The sequence below is a fragment of the Salvelinus namaycush genome, chromosome 26 (genome assembly GCF_016432855.1).
Source record: "Salvelinus namaycush isolate Seneca chromosome 26, SaNama_1.0, whole genome shotgun sequence".
In the NCBI taxonomy this organism is placed as follows: Eukaryota; Metazoa; Chordata; class Actinopteri; order Salmoniformes; family Salmonidae; genus Salvelinus; species Salvelinus namaycush.
The window spans coordinates 19,882,234-19,909,666 of record NC_052332.1 but is presented as its reverse complement, the minus strand read 5'-3'; the positions used below and the strand labels follow the sequence as shown (position 1 = coordinate 19,909,666).

Genomic DNA, 27,433 nt, shown 5'->3' with positions numbered 1-27,433 from the left:
TGTGTGGGCTCTGCTCTTTTCAATGTGTCAAACTAATAAGGATTTCCCCCGCAAAATGCTCACTTTCTCAACATTTGAGCTATGCTTGAGGAAAATAGTTTGATTTTAAAAACATGGACTTTTTGCAGCAAATTGGTGAATGCTGAGAAACACCAGGTCCTGAGAGATCTGCACCAGATGTGTTGATTCACTTGGATATTTTTTTCCAAGTCTCGGAGTGACTGCCAGTTATACTGGTGTTTAAAAATAACACCAGAAAAACGTCCTGAAATCAGTGACCTGAAAATTAAAATGTCAATAAATATTTAAGTGGGCTATTTTTGGTCACAGTATTTACTGTTGGCCTGATAACTTGCAGTTACAGTAACTTGCAGTTCGATCAACATCACGGAGGAAGCATTGCAGCATTACATCATTACAGACTTATTATTCCATATACCACAACTTATTTGATAATTTTTTAGTAGAGCTGTTTACAATTCAAACTATACCCTCTGACAGTGTTAGACTACTGAACCCAAATCATTCAACAACTGCATTTAACAGATAGTATCTGATAAAATATCACTAACAAAAAGATGAATATCTCATTTGAAATGGCAAGTTTCAATTCTGTTGAAAAATCACAAATACATTGCTCATCAGTAATGATTCTGTCATTACTGATGATTCTGTCATTTCTGTTTCACCAATCTGATAACGACCATTCCATGCATACTGCATCTACATGTGAGCGTTCAGTTCTGTGCCTTTGTTGTAAACCCCTTTATTAATGTGTCCTCCTGCTGTTCCTGTTGAAGGAAACTGAAGCTGGAGAAGGAGTTGGCTGGAATGCTGTGGAGGATAAAGTGGGAGGACCTGCAGTTTGAGAGTCCCAACAAATACCCCAAAAAAGCAGGCAGCCGTCTGACCCTCTCACAGGTACGTTTGTCTCTGAAATATCCTGTCAAGACTCAAACCAATGAATGATCTGTAGTATGTTGTATATTAGTCATTCAGAGCAATCTCATATTATGACATGATGGTTGCCTAAAATATTTCCTCACAATTTGATCTTAATATTGTTTTTCAATTTATCAGTAGTCATGGCACTGCAGTGCGTCAGAGATTAAGACGTTCTTGTTTCTCTGGCAGATTAGAATTCCAATTTATTGCGTGAAATGAAAGGCTCGTCCTCTCTATAGACCTAAAGTATCACAGAGGATAGATAACTGTCTCTGGGTACTATTATTTATTATTGTTTAGTAGCAAACAAAAGAGCAAACATGTCATTATCGTGTATCTATTGTGTAGTTACATGTCGGTGTCTGTACATACAGTATATGTTTTACACTGAGAGAGAAAAAGAGAAAGACAGAGAAGGAGTGAAAGACAGTCCAAATCATTTGTTAGTTTACACATTCTTGAAAGTCTTCCCAGTGGTTTATTGAAGGTAGCTGGGTTTGCGGTGGCAGACTCATATTAAATGATTGTTAAAATATCCCCAAGTCTGGCTCATACATACATACAATTCATATGTTTTTTTTTATATTACAACAGTTGCTTCGAGAAAGAGATTTTGTTTAACAAAGTAATAGCTTGTCAACAAAATTATTGGCACCCCTGTTCTATTTTCATGTAATCTGACCATAGCACCACCTGGAGGTTGATAAACTGTGTTGGCACTTGGATTGGAACCGGTGCTTTGGTCAGGTGACATGAAAATAAAGCTCTTTGGCCACGCACACCAGTGGTGGGTTTGGCGTTGAAAAACAGAAGCATATGCAGAAAAATGTGGTGGTGGATCTTTTTGATGTTTTTTCTTCCACTGGTCCTGGGGCCCTTGTTAACAGTATCATGAACTTTACCAAGTACCAGGACATTTTAGCCAAAACCTGGTTGCCTCTGCCAGGAGGCTGACACTTGGCTGCAAGTGGATCTTCCAGCAAGACAGTAACCCCAAGCACTAATCAAAATCCACAAAGAAATGGTTAATTGGCCATAAAATCAACATTTTGCAATGGCCATCTCAGTCTGCGGACATGAACAACATTGAAACCCTGTAGTTTGAAGAGGGCAGTTCATAAGAGCAGAGTAGAACAAATAATATCAAGGATCTGAAAAGATTCTGTATGGAGGAATGGTCTAATATCCCTCCCAATGTGTTCTCCCATTTCATAAAACATTATAGAAAAGGGTGAGAGTATTGAAAACAGGGGTGCTACTAAATTTGACATTTTTATTATTTGTTAAACAAAATCTGTTTCTTTGAGCAATTGTATTAGTATAAAATAACAATTTCTATTTTTTTGCATACAATATAGCTCAGTATTTGTATTATTTTATAGTCTTTTTTTGCTCATCTTTATCAAGGGTGCCAATAATTACATTTAAGTCATTTAAGTCATTTAGCAGACGCTCTTATCCAGAGCGACTTACAAATTGGAAAGTTCATACATATTCATCCTGGTCCCCCCGTGGGGAATGAACCCACAACCCTGGCGTTGCAAGCGCCATGCTCTACCAACTGAGCCACACGGGACCAGGCATTCATGCACACACTTTCTTCAGTACAAGTTTTCAATCCAATTCCTGGGATAAAACTGGAAAACATGTTGATTTTCAAAACAAATTTATTTTCCAGTATGCCATGTGTTGCCAATATTTGCATTATTTACAAATATGTAGTGCATGCTGACACTTAATATATTCCCTCACTCCCTTTTCATTCACTCTGTGCACGCTCGTTCTTACACGTACATCTCCCCAGAATTCTGTTTTGCATATGAAAACATGCCAATTCTTCATTTACCTGGCAAATATACACTGAGCCTTTTTCAAAAATGTTTTGAGATATGAATAAATTGTGAAAGCTATGAAAATAACTCAATTGTATTAGTGAACATTGTATAGTTGCATTGTATATTTGTACATTTAATAATAACCAAACTGAACCTAATTGTAGTGTACCTGAACATTTCTCTGACTGTATCTTATCTGAGAAAGGATACTTGTTACTCCTTCCAGAGAGGCTCCAGCTACGGCTCCTTGATAACTGCCCATGGAAAATATCAGCTATTTGCTAAAACAGGCTATTTTAAGGTAAGGCTTTCTGAGTTCTGATGTTTTCAACTCCTGCGCACTCCTTGACACCCACACATGTGCATGCTCACAGAGGAGATGGATAGGAGAGTGGGCGAGCTCCGCAGAGCTCAGCTCAGATGGCTGGTTTTAATGTGAGACACAGAATGTGGTTCACATCCCACCTCGCAGTCTGGACACCGCTAGCAACTTGTTGTTGTTGTTAATGTCTCTGTTTAACGAGTCTATTGAGAGGGTGGAGGAATATAATATAAATGTCAGGCCTTGAATGTTGATACGTGGTTGTTGGCTACATGTAACAATTTAGTTTGTTCTTCTATTCAACCATATAGGATTATATCCTTATGATAAAGTATCCAAAGTTTGTGTATTTTTCTCACTTTTTCTAGTTAGAATTCACACCTTGGATTTGATGGTACTTTCTCTGTAGATTGACTTATCTTTACATATCAAGGTGACAGATATAACTCTCCATCTCAGTAGCATAGAACAGATGTTAAATATACCTGGCATATATACCATACACTATTATATCTACACTATAGTCCACCTATTGTCCTGTGTGTTTTCCCCTTTACCTTTCAAGAATTCTGTGAATAATATGTGTAGATATGTTCCCATTTATATTTGTCCTTTTCATTCTTCCCAATGAATGGATGCCTGTCTGTCACACAGATCCCATAGATGGTCACATTTAGGTCTCTCCTATTGAATTGTCACAGTCATAGAAAAATAATACTATAGGCCAGGGTTTCCCAAACTCGGTCCTGGGGCCTCGCAGGGGTGCCATTTTGTTTTTGCCCTAGCACTACACAGCTGATTCAAATAATCAAAGTTTGATGATGAGTTGGTTCTTTGCATCAGCTGTGTAGTGCTAGGGCAAAAACCAAAACGTGCACCCAGGGGGGTGACCCAGGACTGAGTTTGGGAAACCCTGCTAAAGAACATATCTCTATAGTCACAGTACACTACACAGTAGTCTGTTGCTCAACCTGCAGTATAAGGTTTTTAATCTTCATCTCTTTATCTCTTTGACACAGGGCAACCTGGTGGCCATCAAACATGTGAACAAGAAGAGGATCGAGCTGACCAGACAAGTGCTGTTCGAGCTCAAACATGTAAGTCCAGACCAGTACCCAATGTTTTACTGTGTATGTCTGCTGTTATTACTTAAAGTTATTGTCATAAAGTCTGGTGGGTTGTTTAACTCCTTACTGCCTCACTGCAGAGGGGTATCCATTCCTGAAGCGTTTGTTAAGATTAGTCCAGCGAGTGGTCTTTTCCCTCTTATACGTCATTGATGATTTAGTGTTATTGGCTGCTATAGAGACCACTCACCTGATTTCCCCAGGTTTAAACCAGTCACCAATGAAAGGACTTGGGTCTAAACTAGTAAACAGTCTGATCCTCCTGGACTAGAGTTGAATGTTCCTTTACTAGGGCCCTGCCTCATGTTGTTTTAGGCAAGCATGCCTCTGTTTATGACCCCTCTGCAGCAGCAGTATTAGAATGAGGCTCTCCCACTGAGGTGGTAAAACGAGTGTGGCCATTGGGGGGTGTGTACTGAATCATTACCAGGTTGTTCAAAGGAGGGCCTCTTTCACGCCGCTACAGGAGATGTCTTATTACTGAACCTGTGCTGCTGCTGTTAAAGATTCAGATCCTCAAACGTCCTCCAACATCAGCTGCAACAGCTGTGGATGAAGAAAATTGTCTCCATTTTGGGAATGACATTTTATGAGACAGTGACAGAGAAATGTGAGAAGAAAAAAAAGAAGAATACATCCGACTTGAAACACGATGTGGGAAAGACAAAACATTGCTGAAACCTATTAGTTTGAAGCTAATGAAAAGCCAGACGTTAGTCAGTGCTATTATCGGATCTCTGGGTCTGTATCAATTGAGTTATCATCTGTGCCATGGATAAGGCTCTGGGCAGCCTAGCCCCCACCCCCCTCGCTCTCTCGCTCTGAACTGTGGCCCAGTGGATGTGAAGGCCCTGGATGACTCTACTCAGCGATGGCGGGTGGGCGGCGCACTCAAGAGAGACACCAGTCTGAGTTGGCTGCTCATCAGACGCCCCAGGGGCCTGATCGGCTGTCAGTTCACCGCTCATGAAAGAGCCAACCAGATGAGGGAGAGAGGGGCCTGCCAATGGAAACTTAACCGTTTGTCTTCGAGTCTCTCCTCCCCCTCTTCTCTCCTATCCTCCCTTAGCTAGTGTTCCGCAGGGGAAATTATATAGGCCAAAGGGTATGCTAACTTCTCCTGAGCTGTGAAACAGGAGCAACTGACTCCCTGGTTTTGGTGTTTTAGCAGCTGTCACTCACCTCTGTTAGTGAATCGGCCCCAAACCAAAACACACTGTACAGGTTATTCTCACTGTTTTTGGAAGGTTCACGCTGCTCAGAGATATTATGTACATCCTCCCTGCCAGGGCATGGATATATTGAAACAGAGAGGATGTGTGGACTGGATTCAATTTCGCTCTGTTGTTTATACATACACATCATATGGAACTTTTAAATACAGAGCACGCAACGCTTTCCGATGTGACAAGCCCAAACATCATTTATAGGATTTTGTTTTGTATGTTTTTATTTGACATGATTCATTTTTGGATGAGATCCCAGGTTGTAAAAAGAGGACATGGAATTAATGATAATTTTCCATGTAGTGCCTTTTACACGTTTGACTGCTATGCACTCATATTATAGCCAGTACCTCCTTTCAACACCTCTGCATTTTTTCACATGCTGTAAGTTCCCACAACACTGCCTCATTCATAACCTCCCGGCCCAATTTATTCACATGCACGTGTCAACTGGATGGCCAATGAGGGAATGCTATACTCAACGTGTAGAAAAGACACTGTACCAAAACCTGCACGCTGTAAATTGACTATTCTGATGAGGTGCTTTTTTTGGTTGCTTTTCTAGAAAGGAAAATCCATATCTATTGCCATATAATCTTGAGAGAGAGAATGCTATACTGATTTGAATGTCAATGTGTTTGTTTACAGATGAGAGATGTGCAGTTCAATCATTTAACCAGATTCATTGGTGCCTGCATTGACCCTCCCAACATCTGCATCGTGACTGAATATTGTCCCAGAGGTAGTCTTCAGGTAAGACCTCACAATCATTCCGTTTAATGGAATTTCAATTGTGTTGGCATGTTTTGCCAAGTATAGTCACTTGGACCGACTATAATATTTAAATGACCTTTCGGTGTGGTCTTGCTAATTTTATTATTCATTCATATTCTTTCTGTATAAATGTATGGTTTAAGATGCTTTGAGAGATATTTGGAAACGAACTCTTGGCTTTCAAGTTTAGTTTGAAATGCCAGCCTGATGCACTGCCAAAATGGAAGAATGTGAAGCTATGGGAAACTTTTAATAATGGAGCTTATCTTTATTTAACTAGGCAAGTCAGTTAAGAACACATTCTTATTTACAATGACAGCCTAGCAACAGTGGGTTAACTGCTTTGTTCAGGGTCAGAACGACAGACTTTTACCTTGTCAGCTCGGGTATTCGATCTAGCAACGTTTCGGTTACTGGCCCAACGCTCTAACCACTAGGCTACCCGCCGCACTTATCATGTGAAGACACTTCAAACTGACTGTTACTGTAAAACTGTGTTGCTGTTTAAAAGATGGATACGTAATGTGAAACAGGGAGATGTCAGATGAATTAGAGCGATGTCATGATTAGAGATGTCAGCTGAAAATTGTAATTCTACTTTCAGGACATTTTGGAGAATGAGAGCATCAATCTGGACTGGATGTTCCGCTATTCACTCATCAACGACATAGTCAAGGTATGTGTCATGTTAGACAGCAGCCAACAATACATGTACTATGATTGTAACTGCAGTTGGGTTGTTTTGAGGTCAGATGTGTACCTTATTAGGGCGACGCACAATTGGCCCAGCGTCGTCCGGGTTAGGGGAGGGTTTGGCCGGGGTAGGCTATCACTGTAAATAAGAATTTGTTCTTAACTGACTTGCCTAATTAAATGAAGGTTAAATAAAAAAATGTCATGAAATATTAGAGAGAGTAGGTATTGATGTAGCACATGTGGATGTGTGAAACTTACTTCTCAGTGTGAAGTGTCCCCACTTACACCAGCGAATAGCAAGCTTTTTGCGTGGCGCCGACTGGTAACGCGTTTCAGGAGGGCGGTCACGTGTGCTAGCAAGACAGAGGTCCTGGGTTCGAGCCTCGTCATGAGCTGAATCAGGAGGTGTTGCTCGCTAATCAAGCAGCGTGATGCCCTTTACATTGGCATCACACTTAGTATGACCAAAAACTTCACTCTGGTCTCATAGACTAGACGTAACATAGTAAATGTAAATCCGGGACACTCAAATTAGTATGATATGTTATGTTTGGTGTGGTTACATAAGTCAGACGGTTACTTAAGGCAAAAACCAGCCGTGGCTTGGCGTATAACACGAACGTCTAGCCACCTTAACATTTTAGGTAATTAGTAACTTTGCAACTATTTAATACTTTCTAGCTACTTTAACATGTTAGCTAACCCTTCCCCTAACCTTAATACTGCAGTGGGCTAAAACAGGGTCACACAGGATGTTTCTTGGTAGTCTTAAACAAATCTACTTTGAAACAAAAGTATACACCTCACACACTTGGTTATGGGCTTAAAAAAAAGAAGACGCCTGTATCATGTCAGATATAGAGTTGAAATGTATTACATTTAGAATTTTCATCCCAATATTACAATTTATATACCGGACCAGTCAAATGTTTGGACACCTACTGATTCAAGGGTTTTTCTTTATTTTTACTATTTTCTACATTGAAGAAGTGTAGTGAATACATCAAAACTGTTAAATAACACATATGGAATCATGCAGTAACCACAAGTGTTAAACAACTCAAAATATAGTTTATATTTGAGTTTCTTGATGACAACTTTGCACACTCTTGGCATTCTCTCAACCAACTTCATGAGGTAGTCACCTGGAATGCATTTCAATTAACAGGTCTGCCTTGTTAAAAGTACATTTGTGGAATTTCTTTCCTTAATGCGTTTGAGCTAATCAGTTGTGTTGTGACAAGGTAGGGGTGGTATACAAAAGATAGCCCAATTTGGTAAAAGACCAAGTCCATGTTATGGCAAGAACAGCTAAAATAAGCACAGAGAAACGACAGTTCATCATTACTTTAAGACATGAAGGTTTGTCAATCCGGAAAATTTCAAGAACTTTGAAAGTTTCTTCAAGTGCAGTCGCAAAAACCATCAAGGGCTATGATGAAACTGGCTCTCATAAGGACCGCCACAGGAAAGGAAGACCTGAGTCACCTCTGCTGCAGAGGATAAGTTCATTAGAATTAGCAGCCTCAGAAATTGCAGCCCAAATAAATGCTTCATAGAGTTCAAGTAACAGACACATCTCAACATCAACTGTTCAGAGGAGACTGCGTGAATCAGGCCTTCATGGTTGAATTGCTGCAAAGAAACCACTACTAAAGGACACCAAGAAGAAGAAGAGACTTGCTTGGGCCAAAAAACACGAGCAATGGACATTAGACCAGTGGAAATCTGTCTTTTTGGTATGATGAGTCCAAATTTTGGATTTTTGGTTCCAACCGCTGTGTCTTTGTGAGACGCAGAGTAGGTGGACAGATGATCTTTGCATGTGTTGTGCCCACCATGAAGCATGGAGGAGGAGGTATGCTGGTGACAATGTCAGTGATTTATTTAGAATTCAAGGCACATTTAACCAGCATGGCTAACATAGCATTCTGCAGTGATACGCCATCCCATCTGATTTGCGTTTAGTGGGACTATCATTTGTTTTTCAACAGAACAATGACACAACAAAACCTCCAGGCAGTGTAAGGGCTATTTGATCTAGAAGGAGAGTGATGTAGTGCTGCATCAGATGACCTGGCCTTCACAATCACTTGACCTCAACCCAATTGAGATGGTTTGGGATGAGTTGGACCGCAGAGTGAAGGAAAAGCAGCCAACGCTCCGCGTATGTGGGAACTCTTTCAAGACTGTTGGAAAACCATTCCTCATGAAGCTGGTTGAGAGAATGCCGGGTGTGCAAAGCTGTCATCAAGGCAAAGGGTGGCTACTTTGAAAAATCTAAAGTATATTTAGATTTGTTTTTAACACTTTTTTTTTTTTGTTACTACATGATTCCATATGTGTTATTTTATAGTTTTGATGTCTTCACTATTATTCTACAATGTAGAAAAGTGTAAAAAATTAAGAAAAACCCTTGAATGAGTAGGTGTATCCATACTTTTGACTGGTACTGTACATCACAGAAGACTGAAATATAATAAACCCGTTCTACAAAGAAACACCGGAGTTTTGGCGGCTTTTCAAAATTATGTTGAGTAATTATGGAATTCTTAACATTTAACATTCCACCCATGAGGCCACTAGCTCGTTTGACTGCAGGAAAGGACTACCCCTTTAACCCAACTCTTAACCCTAACTCCTTACCCCTAGCCTTGCTAACGTCACCCACCTAGCTAGCGTTAGCCACATAGCTAGCGTTAGCCACCTACCTAATATAAGCCACAAAAAATTGGAATTCGTAACATATTATACGTATTGTAAATGTAACATATTGTACGAATTGCAATTTGTAACATATCATACGACTTGTAATTCATAACATCATATGTAATGTAACATTTCATGCTAAATGTAGGGAAACAGATTTACATTTACTATGTTACATCTACCACTGAGTCCAGGTTGAAAACTTGGAAAGCAACATAATGACAATCTCACTACAAAATTCCTTCCGCTTAATCAAATGTAATCATCCATGTATTTTCAATAATTATTTTTAGCCTGCTCTAACAAAAGGGCTTTTTTATGTGGATCATGGAGGAAATTAACCAAATTGCTGTTAAAATAACAGTACGTCAAGCTATCAAGAACAGGGACTTTCTAACAAGCAAAAGGCACTATAAGCCACATTCTGACATACGCTCCTACAAATATTAGACGTATACATGACACTGCACTATCTTTTTGTGTCCCCGTAGGAATTAGATTTCCCATGTGAAATGTACTACTTGAAACACTTGGCTCCATGCAGAATTTTCATCACATTTCCATTTCGATCAAACTCAAAACACATTATTTCCACATGATCAGATGTGTATGTTTTCATGTATGCTATACTGTAGGATATTTGTTTTTGAACGGTCAATTTAATGCTTGCTCTGTTAGGGAATGAACTATCTGCACAACAGCTACATCGGCTCCCATGGAAATCTGAAGTCATCTAATTGTGTGGTGGACAGTCGATTTGTGTTGAAAATTACGGATTACGGCCTGGCCAGTTTCCGTTCATCATGTGAAAATGACGACTCGCACGCACTCTATGCAAGTAGGTCAACATTGTCAGCAGAGGTGATCACTTTGCCTCTTCACCAATGGAAGAAAACAAAATGGAGGATTGGATCAAGGAGAAGATGCTCAGTGGTTAATGTGTGTTTGTTGTGTTTCTAGAGAAGCTGTGGACAGCCCCTGAGTTGTTGATATACGACAGACACCCTCCACAGGGCACCCAGAAAGGAGACGTGTACAGCTTTGGCATCATACTCCAGGAGATAGCCCTGAGGAATGGACCCTTCTATGTGGACGGCATGGATCTGAGCCCTAAAGGTAAAACGAATTATGCTAATAAATGCAGGTTGGCATTTATTGAAATGACTCATGTACTGGAGGCAGCTCTGCAGAGTGGTCACAAACTGGCACGGCCACAAAGTCATAAAATCAGATTTTAAACCTAACCTTAACCACTCTGCTAACCCTAATGCCTAACCCTTACCATGAATTAAGACCAAAAAGTCTAACTTTTTCGCCCCATTTCCTCCTTCATGCACATTCCCTAATGCATTAAGAAAATCATCTTCAGGGTTGGACCACTCCAGTCCTTGGCTCAAAGGCTGCAGTACTGCTGGTTTCAGTTCTCCCTAGGACTTTATGGATCGATCAATTTCACAGAGACTGCAGTGCGCGCACACACACACACACACACTAACACTCCCCTATCTTGACTACTGCAGAGATAGTGCAGAAGGTGCGTAACGGCCAGAAGCCTTACTTCCGGCCCACCACAGACAACAGCTGCCACTGTGAGGAGCTGACCATCCTGATGGACAGCTGCTGGGCCGAGGACCCCGTCGAGCGGCCCGACTTTAGCCACATCAAGATCTACATCACCAAACTCAACAAGTGAGCACTGATCACCACCATGCCCCAAAATGGCTGCCTAGCTCCTCCATGTAGATCATATTTTCTTTGGATTTATTTTTATCAAGATGTTTGAAAAGGAGAATGGAGGAAATAATTGAAAGAAGTTGATATTATCAAGAGATGCTAGAAAAGGGATTAGCATTAATACAAATAAGATGAAAGAAAGTGGTGCTGCTTATCACACACAAATAATTTCAGATCAGAGCGATAGGAAGTTTTCACCCTCCACAAGTGTGGAGTTTATATTTATCTTGTTGTTCTTCATGGCCTACCCTATGCATTATTCAGATGCATATTTTGGTTTCTGTGTGGGTGCGTGTTCCCTTGAGCTGGGCAGACCTGTCACAGAAGGAGAAATATGTGATCTACCTGCTGATCAAAATTCAGAAAACCTTGAAGATGTGGAGTGACCTCTGCAACCAAGAAAACCAAGTGCTTTATGAGCTGTGGGAGGAAATCAGACCCTGGTGTTTGTTTTGTCACCGGATCAAGCTTTCAGGGCCATACTCCTTTTCCCTACAACACCCCCACTATCAGATGTGTCCCCTTGCTGCAGAACTGTTTTCATGTCATTCAACGCTTCTGTATTTCTTACAAGTACAAAGGCTGTTTTTGTTTTGGCAAGGTAGACGTACTCCGTTTGAATTCTGACAGTTGTGACAGGGAGATCACAACACAGGTTGTGGTTCATTATATTGACTGTCGGCTTGGCCGTGTGGCTCAAAGCAGGGCTCTGGATCTGTCTGTCTGTCACGTTAACATATAGCCACTGGCACCGCTAGCCTCAGTGATACTTCTGGCCTGAGGTAAGAGAGACATGATTGATACCTCTCAGAAGCACTTCATTTCATTACGTAAATATATTTTATTGACGTAGTGGCTGATGGCGTGTTATTTCTTTCTGGCTGAAGGACACAAGAACAAACAGGGTCTTTAATAATCAGTGTCGTAAACGATCTGATGTAGCCCACATAAGGGGCTCTCACTTTGTGTATTACAAATGGCTGAATTGACTTCTCTGTAAGTGACCTTGATTACTATGATTATCATTCGGCTGGGTAAAGAATGTGAAATCGCTCTTCTCCTATGGATCCTCAGTCCTCAGTGACAATCCTTATGATTCAGGGCTGGGGCCAGTCTATAGTGTACTTTAAGAGAGTAAGCTGTGTATCCTTCACATGATTACCCCTGATGCACTGCTATTTACCACCGTCTGTATTTGTCTTGATTTATCGTTGTGTTCTTCTACATGTGGGTGTATGATCTATGACCCATTAGAGATGTGGGAAAGATTCCAAACACTGAGTGTACAGTACTGTACAGCTACAGTATAGCCCTGAATGACTCAACCACTGTGCTGTATAGACAAAGGGTCTGAAAAGTACAACCATGAAGTCACTTTTAAAATACTCATTGAATAGACCATATTAGGTGATGTTAACGGAATGGAAAGATTTTTCATTTAGAATATCAACAAATGAATGGGTATGTCATCTTTCTGTCTGTTTGTGTCACAGGGAGGGCAGTACCAGCATTCTGAACAATCTGCTGTCCAGGATGGAGCAGTACGCCAACAACCTGGAGAACCTGGTAGAGGAACGAACGCAAGCCTACCTGGAGGAGAAGAGAAAAGCCGAAAATCTACTTTACCAGATCTTGCCACAGTCAGAACAATTATTATTTGGATTCTCCTCGTTCTCCTCGCACTATTATGTTTATACGTCTGAACTTCTGATTATCAAACAGAGAAAATTCGACTATTTTCTGTGTTGTGCCTTTCCACCTATTCATTGTTTAAATTCCACGGCGTGGAAGAATGCATCAGCTTTCTCTTCTATCTCACACTTTAAAAAAAATATACACATTTACAGTTATGTAAACAGAGAGGAGATGAAAGCGCAAGGCAAGATGGGAGCTGACAAGCAAACTTCTCATTAACCAGAACTAGGAGGAGAAATGTGATAGGGGGGTTAAGCACCTCTGATAACACGAAAGCAGCAAATGACAAGCCATGTCCTCAGTCTATTTAAGCTGTCTGTCTCAGTGGTGTAGTCACACTCATTTACCATCCCATTGTCTGCCCAAATGTCTCCCCCCAACTTTAAGCCCTTTTGACAGACAGAAAAGGGCCTGAGAAAACAGAGCGATACCTTCTCTCACTGCAGAATTCAGCCTATTTGACCAGAGTCCTGGGTTAACCTAGCTACTAGTGCTACGCTGTGCCTCTGGCTCTTTAATGTAATTACTGTGATTTAAAATATTAATGAAAAGGAAGTGATACTGTTAGGATCTGCTTATACTATAACTTTCCTTATTCATTGTGGACCGTAGCTGCCAAGCTTACTGTCACTGTTGATTCATAGGTCTGTATTAGCATTTTGCTCTGCATTAGCATTTCGCTCTGCATTTTTTTACTAAATTTGTGTTCTCTTATCCACAGCTCAGTAGCAGAGCAGCTAAAGCGAGGGGAGACGGTCCAAGCGGAGGCATTTGACAGTGTGACAATCTACTTCAGTGACATTGTGGGCTTCACATCAATGTCAGCTGAGAGTACACCACTGCAGGTAAACAACTGTCAGTAGAGATATCCACTACTAACCAACATCACCTTACACAATGGCTTTCAAACTTTCTTATCGGGAGCCTCATTTTTTAATATATTTTTTGCTATAATTTCTTGGGACCCCACCCCAAATCGAAAGACTCAAAAATAAAATCGGTAGATAAAACAATTTACATCAAAAAATGACCTTTAATTCATTGCATTTTCTTCTCTCTTATCCAAATTAAGAGAACCAATAAATACATTTACTTATTTGTCTATCTTTCATATATATATATGTGTGTGTGTATTATTTGTTTTTTAAATGTGTCGACTCCGACTTTGAATACCGTATGTATGACCAGTTAGTTTTGCTAAGTAAAATGCACTCAATATTTATTGAGTCAAAGTATTAATTCACCGTGGGAAATTAGACCTCCTGTATGGGTGGCGTTTATGTTTATTTTTATTGAACCAGGCAAGTCAATTAAGAACAAATTCTTATTTACAATCACGACCTACCCCGGCCAAACCGGACGACGCTGGGCCAATTGTGCGCCGCCCTATGGGACTCTCAATCACGGCCGGTTGTGATACAGCCTGGAATCGAACCAGGGTCTTTAGTGACGCCTCTAGCACTGAGATGCAGTGCCTTAGACTGCTGCGCTACTCGGGAGGATAAGAATGTTGTAACCGAAAGGTCGCTGGTTCTAATCCCGAGCCGACAAGGTGAAGAAATAAAGTTGATGTGCCCTTGAGCAAGGCATTTAACCCTAACTGCTCCTCTAAGTCGCTTTGGATAAAAGTCTGCTAAATGACTACAATGTCAACGCTCTCCCAAGACACTCAGAGGTAGCTGACATGAAAGTTTGAAAATATGCTGATCCAACAGCTCATTATAAGAGAATGTGAAGAGGAGCTTCTTTGTCACTTACGTAACCTCACAGAGCCTATTAGAGCACCTACCGTATGTCTCCTAGTTATAAAGCATTCCCACACTTAGGCCACAACTCAAAATAGTACTGAGAGCTGAGAGAGTACTGAGAGCTGAGAGCGTATTGACGCATTGTTGAGTCATTGGGTGCTATAGCTGCAATGGAATTTCTTTCTCAGATGAAGAAGATTTCAAGACCACTCATATCATTGAGAGACTCCCTTCAACAGGGTCTAAATGTACTGTATGAGGATGAAAGGCCGATGGGATGGTTGTAATGGTCTCTGGTTTTAAGTGCAGTGCCCCAACATGTTATTTTTTTCTCCAAACATTTTGGTCATTCAGAACTCTGAAATGTATCCAGAGGAACCAGGTTTTTTTCTTAATGCAACTTGCGCCAGGAATTAAGATGGTGTTACTGGAGTGTTTCTTCTAAAGTTGTGAAGATACTTTACAGCAGCGATTCTACACTGGTGTGTTGCGGGAGGCTTTGAGTGGCTCGCGGGTGTCAGAGTAAAAAAAAACATCAAAATAATTTACAAAATAATGCATTCTGAATTGAAGCAACGTAAACCAAGTAGAAAGTGTGTAGAAATGATGAGGTTACATTTTAAAATAATTTGATTTGCGTGAAAAAAGTATTCAATCACAATATTTTCAATATAGTGCTGTTAGCAGTACTATTTTGGTTAATTTTGTGGTCTCAAGCCAGTGAGTTTATTAACATTCTTTATCATGTATATGGGCAAAATTGTATTATTGACAATAAAAGAGGTGGGAATGTTGTTCCCTTGTCGTCATGTAATTGCTACATTTACTATCTGTATAGCATAAAAATTAGTTTTCCAGATTGTATTTTGGTGAATATTGTGTCGCAACTGAGACAACCTGGTTCAATTTGGGTTCCGAGGCAAAACCAGTTGAGAACCACTGTTTTTTTTACCCAGACTGATCAATTCTATACATCCAGCAGAAAGCTACTTACAAGAACAATCATACATCTTACCTTTCAGCAAATGTTCATATAGCCCAGAGCTAAGAATCCAACCACTAGCTTTTAGTGGCAGTGTATTACAGTATATTGAATCAGTTTTTCTACGCACTTGATTTTCAGGTCACAGATCTATTTAATTAAGACTACAGAATGCAGAGTATTCTTTAACATTAGTGTGGCTTTGAGGTCCAGGTATCTCATCTACCATTTAGTGCTCTATTTAGTTAACATACAGTACCAGTCAAATGTTTGGACACACCTACTCATTCATGGGTTTTTCTTTATTTGTACTATTTTCTACATTGTAGAATAATAGTGAGGATATCAAAACTATGAAATAACACATGGAATCATGTAGTAACCAAAGAAGTGTTAAACAAAACATATTTTAGATTCTTCAAAGTAGACAGCCTTTGACAGCTTTGCACACTCTTGGTATTCTCTCAACCTGCTTCACCTGGAATGCTTTTCCAACAGTCTTGAAGGAGTTCCCACATATGCTGAGCACTTGTTGGCTGCTTTTCCTTCAATCTCCGGTCTAAATCATCCCAAACCATCTCAATTGGGTTGAGGCCGGGTGACTGTGGAGGCCAGGTCATCTGATGCAGCACTACATCACTTTCCTTCTTGGTCAAATAGCCCTTACACAGCCTGGAGGGGTGTTGGGTCATTTTCCTGTTGAAAAACAAATGATAGTCACACTAAGCACAAACCAGATGGGATGGCGTATCGCTGCAGAATGCTGTGGTAGCCATGCTGGTTAACTGTGCCTTGAATTCTACATAAATCACAGACCGTGTCACCAGCAAAGCACCATCACACCATCTCCTCCATGCTTCATGCAGAGGTAATACGTTCACCTACTCTGTGTTTCACAAAGACACAGCGGTTGGAACCAAAAATCTCAAATGGAATGAAAAATGTCCATTGCTCGTGTTTCTTGGCCCAAGCCACCTTCTTCTTATTGGTGTCTTTTAGTAGTGGTTTCTTTGCAGCAATTTGACCATGAAGGCCTAATTTTCACACAGTCTCCTCTGAACAGTTGATGTTGAGATGTCTGTTACTTGAACTCTGTGAAGCATTTATTTGGACTGCAATTTCTGAGGCTGGTAACTCTAATGAACTTATCCTCTGCAGCAGAGGTAACTCTGGGTCTTCCTTTTCTGTGGCGGTCTTCATGAGAGCCAGTTTCATCATAGCCCTTGATGGTTTTTGCGACTGCACTTGAAGAAACATTTTCCGGATTGACTGACCTTCATGTCTTTAAAGTAATGTCGGACTGTCGTTTCTCCGTGCTTATTTGAGCTGTTCTTGCCATAATATGGACTTGGTATTTTACCAAATAGGGCAATCCTATATATACAGTGAGGGAAAAAAGTATTTGATCCCCTGCTGATTTTGTACATTTGCCCACTGACAAAGAAATGATCAGTCTATAATTTTAATGGTAGGTTTATTTGAACAATGAGAGACAGAATAACAACAAAAAAAAACAGAAAAACGCATGTCAAAAATGTTATAAATTGATTTGCATTTTAATGAGGGAAATAAGTATTTGACCGCTCTGCAAAACATGACTTAGTACTTGGTGGCAAAACCCTTGTTGGCAATCACAGAGGTCAGACGTTTCTTGTAGTTGGCCACCAGGTTTGCACACATCTCAGGAGGGATTTTGTCCCACTCCTCTTTGCAGATCTTCTCCAAGTCATTAAGGTTTCGAGGCTGACGTTTGGCAACTCGAACCTTCAGCTCCCTCCACAGATTTTCTATGGGATTAAGGTCTGGAGACTTGGCTAGGCCACTCCAGGACCTTAATGTGCTTCTTCTTGAGCCACTCCTTTGTTGCCTTGGCCGTGTGCTGCAGGATTTCAGTCCTTCACGGCGTAGTGTGTTATCAATTGTTTTCTTGGTGACTATGGTCCCAGCTGCCTTGAGATCATTGACAAGATCCTCCGTGTAGTTCTGGGCTAATTCCTCACCGTTCTCATGATCATTACAACTCCACGAGGTGAGAACTTGCATGGAGCCCCAGGCCGAGGGAGATTGACAGTTCTTTTGTGTTTCTTCCATTTGCGAATAATCGCACCAACTGTTGTCACCTCCTCACCAAGCTGCTTGGCGATGGTCTTGTAGCCCATTCCAGCCTTGTGTAGGTCTACAATCTTGTCCCTGACATCCTTGGAGAGCTCTTTGGTCTTGGCCATGGTGGAGAGTTTGGAATCTGATTGATTGATTGCTTCTGTGGACAGGTGTCTTTTATACAGGTAACAAACTGAGATTAGGAGCACTCCGTTTAAGAGTGTGCTCCTAATCTCAGCTCGTTACCTGTATAAGAGACACCTGGGAGCCAGAAATCTTTCTGATTGAGAGGGGGTCAAATACTTATTTCCGTCATTAAAATGCAAATCAATTTATAACATTTTTGACATGCGTTTTTCTGGAGTTTTTTGTTGTTATTCTGTCTCTCACTGTTCAAATAAACCTACCATTAAAATTATAGACTGATAATTTCTTTGTCAGTGGGCAAACGTACAAAATCAGTAGGGGATCAAATACTTTCTTCCCTCACTGTACCACCCCTACCTTGTCACCACACAACTGATTGGCTCAAACGCATTAAGGAAAGAAATTCCACAAATTAACTTTTAACAATGCACACCTGTTAATTGAAATGCATTCCATGTGACTACCTCATGAAGCTGGTTGAGAGAATGCCAAGAGTGTGCATACAGTAGCTGTCATCAAAGCAAAGGGTATATGCCGTTACTGACAACTTACATCAGCCCCGTAAACTGTGGAAAATTTTAAAGGACATTGGCTTAAAAACTCCCCATAAGGTAAAAGTATTGGCCTGGATATTGATTATGTTTTATGTTATGACCAGGCAAAGGTTGCAAATTATTTTACCACATTTTTTACCACTATAGCCTCATCTCTGGTTAAGAAGTTACCCATCTGCTCTGGACACTGGCCAGTCTTTCATTAATAACTTTTACCATAGCAAAGGTATCACAAATTATTTGTTTGAGCTGTGCATGGTAACAGAGGACAAAGTTAACAATCTACTATGCTTAATGAGCACAAACAAAGCAACTGGGCTGGATAATCTTCCTGCAAGATTCATAAAGGATAGTGCTATTGTCACTGCTAAAATGATAACGCATATTGTAAACCTTTCTATTAGAAGTGGTACATTTCCCAAGGATCTCAAACAGCCCGGGTGGTTCCACTCCACAAGAAGAGCAGTAAAACAAATGTAGGAAACTACAGGCCTGTGTCGATCCTTAGCACCTCATCCAAAGTTGTTGAGAGATTTATTTTTAATCAACTTGAGGGATACCTTCTTGAGTACAAACTTCTTTATGAACTACAATCTGGCTTTAGAACAGCTCATTCCACTGATACTTGCCTTGTCCACCTTTTTGACCACATTAAGCAGGAAAGTGAGAAGGAACTATACAGGTATTGTCATGTTAGACTTGCAGAAAGCTTTTGACACTGTGGACCATGATATTCTCCTGATGAAACTGAAATGCATGGGTCTAAATGATATAGCAGGGAATTGGTTTAGGTATTATCTGACCAACAGAACACAAGTATGTAATGTTGGTGATGTTCTGTCAGAGGCCAAAGAAATATCCTGTGGAGTACCGCAGGGATACATTTTAGAGCCTCTCTTATATTTGTTAATGATATGCCAGATACAGTAAAGTGCAAACTCCTGCTTTATGCTGATGACTCAGCCATACTGGTATCAGGGAAGGATACAGTTTACATAGAGGAGACCCTGAGTAAGGAATTGCATTTTGTTAGAGATTGGTTGTCTGACAACAAATTGTCACTACATTTGGGAAAAACTTAATCTATTTTGTAAGCTGTGCTGGCAAGGAGATTGAATCTAAAACAAATGTAACTTATCTTTGTGTGTCCCTAGATCAATCCCTTTCTGGAGACCTGATTGCTGCTAAAAATTATTTCTAAAATGGCAAACAAATAGAAATGTTGATATCGTAACACTAAATATTTTAACATTAAAGTTAGAAACTGCTTGTCTCAACCTTGATTCAGTGTCATGTTGATTATGCTGCTCTGCTTGGTATAGTGGGCTATCAAAAAAGCTGAAAAAGAGAATGCAGGTCATGCAAAATAATGTTATCAGGTATATGCTGAATGTCTCCACGAGGAACCACGTAGGGGTACAGGAGTTCTGGGAGGTGGGCTTGTTGCCTTTGGAGTCCAGAGTGAACCAACTTAATCATATGTTTGACATCTTAAATGGCCGTGCCCCAGGTTATATGGAAAACCATATTGATATGGTCTATAACCAACACAGTCACAATACCAGAGCTAGTGTTATGTCTTATAAAATCCCAAGAGTAAACAGTACTGAGAGGAACACGTTTTTCTATACAGGCATTTGTCTATGGAAAAGCCTTCCCTTGGAGATCAAGCAAATAAAAAGTAAAAATAGCTTTAAAAAGCAGGAAAAGCTTTTTATTTGGACAAGGTTGTCTAAGTAAGAGAAACCACTCCACTGCCCCTTGTGGCCCCTACTGCTGGTCAGGTGTATTTATTTGAAGGATCGGTATGATGCGCAATTAATAGATTGTTTTAATGTGAAATGAATATGGTTGATTTTTAAGGTTAGGGAGAAGTGCATTGAATAGTGCCACTTTTTAGGATGTCAATATAAATGAATGTATTTATGGTTGTTTGTAATTTTGTCTTCTCTTTTAATCGTGTTATTGTTTTTACCATCAAAGACCACTTTGGAAATAAGTGTTTTAATTCATACTTTGATATCCTCTGGGTCCTCTGGGTCCACATTGTTGTAAATATCTGTGGCTCAAAATAAATTACATTAAATTCAAGAAGGTGGCTGTTTTTGAAGATTCTCAAATGTTAAATATGTTTTGATTTGTTTAACACTTATCTGGTTACTACATGATTCCATATGTGTTATTTCATAGTTTTGATGTCTTCACTATTATTCTACAATGTAGAAAATGGTAATAAAAAATGTAATAATAATATTGAATGGGTAGGTGTCCAAACCTTTGACTGGTACTGTATATAAATAAATATTAGATTAAGTCGAAATGGTTTAACAAATAATGATAAGCCCGTCTGAAACTTCAACTACAGATAACAAACAGATCACTGAACATTTCGAATCCCGCCGTACCTTCTCCACTATGCAATCTGGTTTCCGAGCAGGTCATGAATGCACCTCAGCCACGCTCAAGGTCCTAAACGATATCATAGCCGCCATCGATAAAAGACAATACTGTGCAGCTGTCTTCATCGATCTGGACAATGCTTTCGACTCTGTCGATCACCGCATTTTTATCGGCAGAATCAACAGCCTTGGTTTCTCAAATGACTGCCTCGCCTGGTTCACCAACTACTTCTCAGATAGAGTTCAATGTGTCAAATCAGAGGGCCTGTTGTTCGAACCTCTGGCAGTCTCTATGGGGGTGCCACAGGGTTCAATTCTTGGGCCGACTCTTTTCTCTGTATACATCAATGATGTCGCTCTTGCCGCTGGTGATTCTCTGATCCACCTCTACGCAGACGACACCATTCTGTATACTTCTGGCCCTTCCTTGGTCACTGTGTTAACAAACCTCCAGACGAGCTTCAATGCCATACAACGCTCCTTCCGTGGCCTCCAACTGCTCTTAAATGCAAGTAAAACTAAATGCATGCTCTTCAACCGATCGCTGCCCGCCCGTCTAACATCACTACGGTTCTGACTTAGAATATGTGGACAACTACAAATACCTAGGTGTCTGGTTAGACTGTAAACTCTCCTTCCAGACTCACATTAAGCATCTCCAATCCAAAATTAAATCTAGAATCGGCTTCCTATTCCGCAACAGGATCCTTCACTCATACCCTCGTAAAACTGACTATCCAACCGATCCTTGACTTCGGCGATGTAATTTACAAAATAGCCTCCAACACTCTACTCAGCAAATTGGATGTAGTCTATCACAGTGCCATCCATTTTGTCACCAAAGCCCCATATACTACCCACCACTGCGACCTGTATGCTCTCATTGGCTGGCCCTCGCTTTATATTCGTCGCCAAACCCACTGGCTCCAGGTCATCTATAAGTCATTGCTAGGTAAAGCCCCGCCTTATCTCAGCTCACTGGTCACCATAGCAGCACACGCTCCAGCAGGTATATTTCACTGGTCATCCCCAAAGCCAACTCCTCCTTTGGCCACCTTTCCTTCCAGTTCTCTGCTGCCAATGACTGGAACGAGAGCAGCTTACCGATCATTGCACCTGTTCACAGCCCATCTGCAAATAGCCCACCCAACTACCTCATCCCCATATTGTTATTTCTTTTTTTGTTCCTTTGCACCCCAGTATCTCTACTTGCACATTCATCTTCTGCACTATCTATCACTCCAGTGTTTAGTTGTCTAAATGGTAATTATTTTGCCACTATGTCCTATTTATTGCCTTACCTCCCTAATCTTACTACATTTGCACACACTGTATATAGATTTTTCTATTGTGTTATTGACTGTACGTTTGTTTATCCCATGTGTAACTCTGTGTTGTTTGTGTCGCACTGCTTTGCTTTATCTATGCCAGGTCGCAGTTGTAAATGAGAACTTGTTCTCATCTGGCCTACCTGGTTAAATAAAATAATGTATAAACTAGCACTGAAATAGTTCTCTGAACCCCATTTCTCTCTCCATGAGCACACTGAATCTCCTAACTAATAGCTACTCAGGGGCATTACAATAGTCAAACAGTCACTTGACGAATGAGAACATGAAACACTTCATATCTCTTTTTGAATAAACAGCTGATATTTTACGTAATTATTTATCTTAAAATTCTGAATCCTTTTTTTGAAAATGTGTTCCCAGTATTTAGTCTGTTGCATTGTTTTACTCATGCAAATGCATTTCTCAGTAATCTGAGGTTCTGGGAACTGGCCCAAGGCGGGGGAACAGACAGACATATTTTCATCTGACTGGGGGAACCATTGGGAGTTCATGCAGAAACACATCTCCGTCAATCACAGGGGCAAACCAAATGGAACATGCCTCATGAACGCACAAAGTGGAATTTACTATCTTTGGACACTTTCTTTGAAATTGCTTCGTTTCACAATAGTTTACCACTAGCTAAATAAGTATTTCTGAAATGGAGACTGAGGGAGCAGAAGAGTAATGGTAATATGCTTTTAGTGGTGGTGTTTCCGATCGTTTTAACCGTGAACAATTGTTTCTAGTTTACCTGAGTACTGTACCTAAAGTATTTTTAAATTCTCCGTAGGTTGTGACGGTGCTGAATGATCTTTACACTTGCTTTGATGCCATCATCGATAATTTTGATGTGTACAAGGTAAGTCAGAGTAATCATGTTTTTTTGTTATTTTCAACCAGTGATATAATCACCTGTTTTACCTGCTGACATGTTGTCATGTATATCTCAGGTGGAGACCATTGGTGATGCGTACATGGTGGTGTCAGGGCTTCCGGTAAGGAATGGTAAACTCCACGCAAGAGAGATCGCTGGGATGTCCTTAGCCTTACTAGAACAGGTGAAAACATTCAAGATTCGACACAGACCCCAAGACCAGTTACGGCTAAGGATAGGAATCCACACAGGTACCATTTCACATGTAGTTTGGAATGATTGTTAAAATGTTTTATGCTTATATACTGTTGGAAGCTGGCAGTTTAAAAAAAGGTTTGTGTCCAGGTGAATTAATCCGTGTCTTTGGGCATTGCCCAATCCTACTCCCTATCCTTTGCTTCTACATAATTAACGCCTAAAAAACTTGAATAAATCATATAAAACTTCAATCTTTCAATACCTCCTAAATGTTACATGATCTGCCCTAGCCATTGTCAGTATATTTAATTCTATGACAAATAGCTTAACTATGTTATGACACACTATTTATTATATTGTAAATCAGGTAAGGGCAACTTTGATGGGGGTGGGGGCCACAAAAAAACGGTACTCATGAGGTGCCGCAGTGCCTCATGGGTTTTAAAGTACATTTCCTGCAATTCTACTTGTTTTGCCGTTGGATGTGGAGAAGATTTTGCAATTTTCTAACTCATTTCATGCAATTCTACACATTTTGCCATGGAGCGGAGAGAAAAAATTTGCAGTTTCACAGCTAATTTCCTGCAATTCTACACATTTTGCCATAGGGTGGAGGAAAATGTTTGCAGTTTTTAATATGATAACTGACTACAAGTTTAGATAGCTGGCCGCTAGACTAACTTACCAATAAAACATTTTTTGCTGATACGGGCTAATTATGTGATCGCTGATGCACAACCAAGTTTTGAAATTGCACATTCTATTATTCTAACTCTCAACAGTAAGTTGAGACCCCTATTGAGTAAAAATGTTTAAATGATGAAACTTTTTATTTTTATCACTGTTGCAAATAGTCGACTAGCCAAGAACTCATCTGTGATTCAATTGCCCACTTATGTATCCTGCCTATTCCTGCTTCATGAGCGCATGGGGCTTTTGCTCAGTCATTTATATAAACTGTTGTGAATGGTTATGACCGTTGATTACAATATCTAGGTTTCAGGACATACTATATTTCAGTTAAGAAATCTCTGGCAATTTCTCCAGTAGTGACAATATTTGAACAAGTACAGGCAGTATTGCACGCTCAGGCGGATCAGGTCAAGCTTTTCGGGGGGGGTTTTGTCGATAGTTCTCGGACATTATCTCATGCAGGCAGAATGTACAGTATACTCTTATTCAAACACTTGACATGAACATCACTGATAGGTCTTTCAACAGTCTGCGTGGGAGGTGCGCAATCTCATCATTTTTTGCATGCGTTGTTTGAGTTCAATCTAATCTTTCATGCTTTTAAGTACACTTAACTTATCATGTGAGGTTCTGGTAATGAAAGAAATGCTACTTTATCTAAATGATGGTTTTCCATGGAGTATATTTCCAGCATAATTCACTGCCTTTCTTCTGTTCAGGACCTGTCTGTGCTGGGGTGGTCGGTCTGAAAATGCCCAGATATTGTTTATTTGGAGATACTGTCAACACAGCGTCTCGGATGGAATCGAATGGAGAGGGTGAGTGTCACATTCGGATCTCTGTTGTTCTATTTTAGTGGCTGTCAGCGCTTTTTAAATAAATAAATATTCGAACGAAATGCTGCTGCAAGGAACAAAGGTCACATTCTAGAATTCAATTGGGGGGAAATAAATATTTCAGTTGACACACACTGACTACTAAGTACTCATTATTTGTTATTTATGTGGTATTTGCTCGGATTTGGATTTTGTGGTTGTTCGTCCACAGAGTATTCCCTGTTGTATTGGTCTCATGCAATGGTGTTTGTGAAAGACTGGTTCCCCGTCATTATTTGTCTTAACTAAATCTGACTGATATCTTGTGTCTGAGAGTCCATGACCATCCAATTATACAAATTGTGGACTAGCTCTTTGCACATATTTCCCTGTCAGAAACGTAAACGTCAAGGGATGCATAAAGTAGACAGGGAATGGGATATTTATAGTCACAAAGCAACAGACAGGATGGAGGTTGTCATCGTAGTTTAAGAGTGATTATCTGGACTGGTATTACTGGCAGCTGTTCTTAACTGGTGTGGTGGTAGTGGGACCACTGGTGCTGTGCCAGCCAGGAGGTTTTGTGAGAGACTCATCACGTTATTGATTAACCCACTCCCTTCCTGCTCATTTCCTGCTGTGTGCTTTCACGTCCATTGATAAATAGTTAATAACACTTATATGTCACATCCGTAGTGATAAAACTGTATACCATCACATATCCTATAGTGGTAGGAATCACCTCTGGGACTGCACTGTCAAGTTGTTTCTAGGCACTATATCCACAGCACCAGGAAGGATTTCACTGTTCATTTCTACTTTTGACCACCTAACATAGACAGATCTACTTGGTTAACGTACAGTATGCGTGTGTATTATAATTGTTATTGTCTGCCCCAGTGCATATGGCAGAGGATAAATGCTTGTATGTAATGCAACTGGGTGTCACTCCCTGCAAAACACTCACTGTGATGTGTCTCTTGTCCCATTGATGTGTTTCACAGCCTTGAGGATCCACCTCTCTTCAGCCACCAAAGAAGTGCTGGATGAGTTTGGCTATTTTGATCTCCAGTTAAGAGGGGACGTAGAAATGAAGGTGAGGCCACAATGAGTAATGAATGTGTTGTCAGCATTATCTTTAATGGCTTCATGTATTCAGTATTGTTTGATAGACGAAGGAATATGAAAGAATGGTAAATGTGGTCTTGTGATTCCCATCCTGTTTATTCTCTTGGTGGAGGAATGCATTGCATGTCAGTAGATGTGGAGCTCTGGGCCTCTCAGATTACGAGTGTCGTGAAGAAAAGATGTCCGTGCTCTCCTGTCAAAATGAAAGAGAACCATAATATCTGGTTATGTGGAGTAGTATACTCTCTAGGGATGTCAGATGAGTTCTAACAGGATCTGCAAATGTCAGGGTCACCCTTTAAGGAAGAGAAGCCCTTTTGTGTAGCCATCACTCCCACTCGTCTCCATTGATGACACCTATTGATTTCTGTGTTTTTGCAGGGCAAAGGAAAAATGAGAACCTATTGGCTTCAGGGGGAGAAGACAGACGTGTACGTTATTTGAGAGGCGCTACTGTACTCACATTGGAGCCAACCACAGAGGAGGCTACACAGTGGCACAGCCAGCCACTGCTTTATTTGTTTTAGAATAAGTCCTAAAGGGGATACCCTCCTAAAGTATGAAAAGAAGGGATGTTTAATGGTATGTTTAATACCTGTGTACGGTAACTGCAAAAAGTTGTAAAGATGTTTTGTATGAAGAATCTTTCTGTCCTGAGAGTGAGTACTTTTCGATGATGATGAATTAATATTTTTTTGTGCTTTATATCAAGATTTGTATAATGTGTTTGGAAGTCAATGATGTATTAATAGTTCCATACAGCGTTCATAACAGATAGGCACAGTGTAATGATCAATGTCAATGCAGAGGTTAGAGTTCCACAGTGATGTCATACAGTACAAGATGATATATGTATATATGTACATCCAAGATATTGTAAGATATTTTGTTCAATAAACGGAGTAAAATACAACAAATCATTGTTCAGAGAATATTATTTATGGTTTAACATAGTGTGTTTTCATAGTCCTGTGTGGGTCTGTGCACTGCACTGTTAATGTCCTTTTGATCAAAACATTTCATGATTTAGTATTGTTTACAAAACAATAACACTTTGAAGTGTCATGATTGACGGTATAAGGGGGACATTCCTTGTAGCCAGCTAATTACTTATTTCTGGCTGTATGTCAGAACTTTTAGAACTGGGCCATATTCCCCTGATAATGCTTAACCAAATATTTTCTCCTAGATTTAACTCCTACTTAATTAAGTTTCCTTATGCCGTCCTCTAAAAATGTAAGAGAACTTGCTTGAATGATTTGTCTTTTTTAGGAATGAAAGTGTATGCTATTCAGTTGAAGGGAAATCCAACCAATTGTATGCACACAGCATAACCTGTTGGGAATCTTGAATGGCCCATCTGTTGAAATTGCTATGGTACCTTAGAGAGCCTGAATT

The 27,433-nt window shown here is 40.2% G+C and overlaps 1 protein-coding gene across 1 annotated transcript in view; it reads left to right on the top strand.

The window, feature by feature from the left end:
* LOC120021235 (atrial natriuretic peptide receptor 2-like) overlaps nucleotides 1-26,946 on the top strand; it is a 49,046-nt gene extending 22,100 nt beyond the window's left edge. Inside the window, exons 8-22 of the mRNA XM_038964907.1 lie at nucleotides 801-921; nucleotides 3,007-3,081; nucleotides 4,122-4,199; nucleotides 6,104-6,208; nucleotides 6,834-6,905; nucleotides 10,313-10,472; nucleotides 10,595-10,750; nucleotides 11,155-11,323; nucleotides 12,862-13,008; nucleotides 13,785-13,908; nucleotides 23,118-23,186; nucleotides 23,278-23,452; nucleotides 24,812-24,910; nucleotides 25,912-26,003; nucleotides 26,417-26,946. Coding sequence (XP_038820835.1) covers nucleotides 801-921; nucleotides 3,007-3,081; nucleotides 4,122-4,199; nucleotides 6,104-6,208; nucleotides 6,834-6,905; nucleotides 10,313-10,472; nucleotides 10,595-10,750; nucleotides 11,155-11,323; nucleotides 12,862-13,008; nucleotides 13,785-13,908; nucleotides 23,118-23,186; nucleotides 23,278-23,452; nucleotides 24,812-24,910; nucleotides 25,912-26,003; nucleotides 26,417-26,479 — 1,705 coding nt within the window. The 3' untranslated portion in view covers nucleotides 26,480-26,946. The remainder of the gene's footprint in view (nucleotides 1-800; nucleotides 922-3,006; nucleotides 3,082-4,121; nucleotides 4,200-6,103; nucleotides 6,209-6,833; nucleotides 6,906-10,312; nucleotides 10,473-10,594; nucleotides 10,751-11,154; nucleotides 11,324-12,861; nucleotides 13,009-13,784; nucleotides 13,909-23,117; nucleotides 23,187-23,277; nucleotides 23,453-24,811; nucleotides 24,911-25,911; nucleotides 26,004-26,416) is intronic.
* Nucleotides 26,947-27,433: the final 487 nt, after the last annotated feature.